This window comes from Schistocerca gregaria, chromosome 5 (genome assembly GCF_023897955.1).
Source record: "Schistocerca gregaria isolate iqSchGreg1 chromosome 5, iqSchGreg1.2, whole genome shotgun sequence".
NCBI classification, from domain to species: Eukaryota; Metazoa; Arthropoda; class Insecta; order Orthoptera; family Acrididae; genus Schistocerca; species Schistocerca gregaria.
The window spans coordinates 225,508,258-225,511,830 of NC_064924.1; the positions used below are offsets into that span (position 1 = coordinate 225,508,258).

At 39.7% G+C, this 3,573-nt stretch overlaps 1 protein-coding gene across 1 annotated transcript; it reads left to right on the top strand.

Moving 5' to 3' along the window:
* The first annotated feature begins 827 nt into the window (after positions 1 to 827).
* Positions 828 to 3,111, top strand: LOC126273294 (prostatic spermine-binding protein-like). Its single transcript, XM_049976839.1, has 3 exons — positions 828 to 832; positions 2,545 to 2,897; positions 3,089 to 3,111. Exons 1-3 carry the CDS (start codon positions 828 to 830, stop codon positions 3,109 to 3,111), a joined length of 381 nt encoding a protein of 126 aa, XP_049832796.1.
* Positions 3,112 to 3,573: the final 462 nt, after the last annotated feature.

Here is a 3,573-nt window from a genome sequence, read left to right on the forward strand (position 1 = left end):
ATGCCCGAGGCAGGATTCGAACCTGCGGCCGTAGCTGTCGCGCGGTTCCAGACTGTAGCGCCTAGAAGCGGTCGGCCACTCCGGCCGGCATACATGGAGAAAAATCTTATTTAGCGTCGAATACATGATTAAACGGATTTGTTTGTTTCGACCAATTGGACATGGTGAGTTGCAATACCTCTGATAGTGCAATGGAGCACTGCATAAACATAACATTATCTTACAAAATCCAAAAAGTGACCAAAAAGACACATGCGATGTTGGTGCATTTATATTTACTTTAATTACCGCGTCCAGCTACAAAAGTTATTTCCCTAATGAATCTTTCAATCTGCAGCGTAATTAGCACTGTGTGCCGGAGAAGGATTAGATGGTAAGGTTCGGAGTTCGAGTCTCGGCCCAACACGCAATTTTTATTTCTCGTGATGGTCCAACAAATAAATTGTTCTCCACTTAAGTAAAAACGCGTTTGGAGTGTGTGAAATCTCATCTTGAGATATTATTCAAGAAGGTATACTGCTAAATACCTTCTCATTACGTCGCCATAAAATCTAAAACATAACAGTCTACTTGGTTTTGTTTTACTTTAAAACTGGTGTCGACTGTTCGCTCTGCAGTTTCCCGTTCCGTGACTTATAAAGTGATAATAGCAGAAGGTTAAAATGGACTAGTTTCTTGGATGAAACCTGAACATGAGACCTTGGACTTTCGAAACGCACTTTTGTTGAAAGTGAGAAACAATTTATGTACGTTTTTGCGGCAGGGTGGTCATTTGGCAATGCTACACGTTCGGGGTAGGACCGTCAACATTCCTAACGACAGAAACCATGGAGTAAATGTAACAGATGTTGGCATACAATTGACGCCAGGTTTGGACATTTAAGCGCAGAGCAAAGTCGCATTTATACTATAAGACGTTCATGCCACATGCAGATATTCAATGTATGTGAATCAAACACCATATATCAGCTTCTTGACCGGTTTAAAAATAAACAGGGGTCGCTAGTTCAAATTCTGCAAGCAGCCAAGCATTCCATAGTTGAGCTACGTGCAGCTATCAGATTTTTGCAAACAAAAGTCAACTAGAATAACTATCTTATCTGGAATTATGGTCGAAGCGTTTCCGTTTTAAAAGAATAGTATTTAATTATTTTTACGTGAGTCTGAGAAACAATTACGACGTCCTAGAAATTTTTGTTACAGATATCAAATAATTACAATTTCTGATGTCTGACAATCAGAGAACTCAGATACAAACTTGTTTAAGGTTTCGTTGCATTACGTTGGTAATGACTTATCATGAAGCGATATTGCGGGTGTACTAATGCGTTCACTAGCGAATGCCGATGGAACTTAATGATATAAAATTTGGAGCTGGCTTCTGCAATAAAAACAGTCACGGATGTATTTTGTTTGAAATGTCATCAACCTAAATTATTCAACTTTTTCCCCGACAAAAAGTCACTGTTAACAGTGATGCTTCTGCAACGCGTTGTCCAATTAATTGCTGAAATTGCATCAAAGTAAAACGATAAAGTTCCTACTTGACAACTTCACATTACTGGACCCAAACCAATCGGTCAAGATATACTTCTGCTTAATTTCAGTCAGCTCTTACTCTTCTTATACAAAAAGGAGCGAACATGCAATGATACGCTAAGTTCACAGATTGTCTTTTCGATATTGTAAAAAAAAAAAAAAAAATATTTTAGCACAATACTGATTTCTATTTGTCAGATGCACCTCATAGCACATACTTTGTAATTGTCCATCATCTTTGTTCCCAAACATTAGCATTACCCTGGTTCAAATATCACAATAATTCATTTACAACTACATAACAGACTGTAAGATGGGGTGGAGGACAAGGGTGGCAGAACCAGAAAACAGAAGGAGCTGATAAATCAGAGTAACTGGCACATCGATAGCGGATGTGTACTGGGGGAAAATCTTAATAAATGCATTGAGCCTCATCAAAATTAAAAAAAAACCGGCTTCTTCAGATTTGCTGCAATTTATATTTTTAATTCATGTATTGGACATTTCAGCGTGTACATTCATTATCAGTGACCGACCATATAAAGTTGAAAGACACATTGCATTAAGCAGTAATTAGCACAAATTTTACATGCAAACCTTTACATAATTTTTTAATTCCATTGAACTACTGTAAAATACACTGACAGAAAAAATCATGACACCAAAAAATAATTAATGTAGGGTAATGAAATTTTGGGATACTTTTGTCTAGGTGACATATTTAAGGGATTAACATTGTTAGACAACAGGGTAATGTAAGCCCGTGGTAACCATTCCAGATGTGGAATGGTGCTACTTTCATAACTGGTCTGACTGCCGGAATATTGAATGCAAAAATTCAGATGTACATACACTGTGTTCTGCAGATGCCGGAAGTCAGTTTGTTGGAAGGAGTTCCGTGCTTGTTGGCCTGTTGACTTTGTCTGTAAATACAGCGATGGATAACGCTGTTTGTGTATGACGCTGCAGTTGTCTGATGACGTCCCTTATTGGATTGACATACAGATCTGATGATGGAGACAGATCTGACGATGGAGACACATTGGATGATGGAGACATATCTGATGATGGAGACAGATCTGATGATGGAGACAGATCTGATGATGGAGACAGATCTGATGATAGAGACAGATCTGATGATGGAGACACATTTGATGATGGAGACATATCTGATGATGGAGACAGATCTGATGATGGAGACAGATCTGATGATGGAGACACATTTGATGATGGAGACATATCTGATGATGAAGACAGATCTGATGATGGAGACAGATTTGATTTTAGATCTGATGATGGAGACAGATCAGATGATGGAGACAGATCTGATGATGGAGACCACGGCTCCCAGCAATCATGTACGTTCCTGCCACGTCTTTCTGTGTTATAACAGATGGAACATCCACTTTTTTGTAGCCCTATTACACGACCTGCTTCAAAGTCAATGAAGTGTTGATTATGGCGTCTTTGTCACCTTAAAGGCATATTTGGCTAACCTCACCTCGCCAAGTCCAATATGAAAGGTAAATAACGCTCACGACTGTTGCAGGGTGTATTCTAAGCAACCTCTAACGCAACTGGCGACTGGCCTAACAACTTTAGTTTCTGACGCACAACTGCTTGTTTCAAATGGTTCAAATGGCTCTGAGCACTATGGGACTTAACATCTGAGGTCATCAGTTCCCTAGAACTTAGAACTACTTAAATCTAACTAACCTAAGGACATCACACACATCCATGCCCGAGGCAGGAGTCGAACCTGCGACCGTAGCGATCGCACGGTTCCATAATGTAGCGCCTAGAGCCGCTCGGCTACTCCGGCCGGCGACTGCTTGGTGTTGCGCTTTTTTTAACTGACGTAAATTAATTGATTTAATTGCGCGAGTCAGTTATTATTTTTCCACCTCTAAGCGAAGAAGATCCTGTCCTTGTCCATACTTACCAACATTGACGATGAAGGTATGGAGATACAAAAGGTGCTTGAATTGTATGAAGCATCTGAACTCCTGTGTGAAATAATCAGCGTATGTCTTG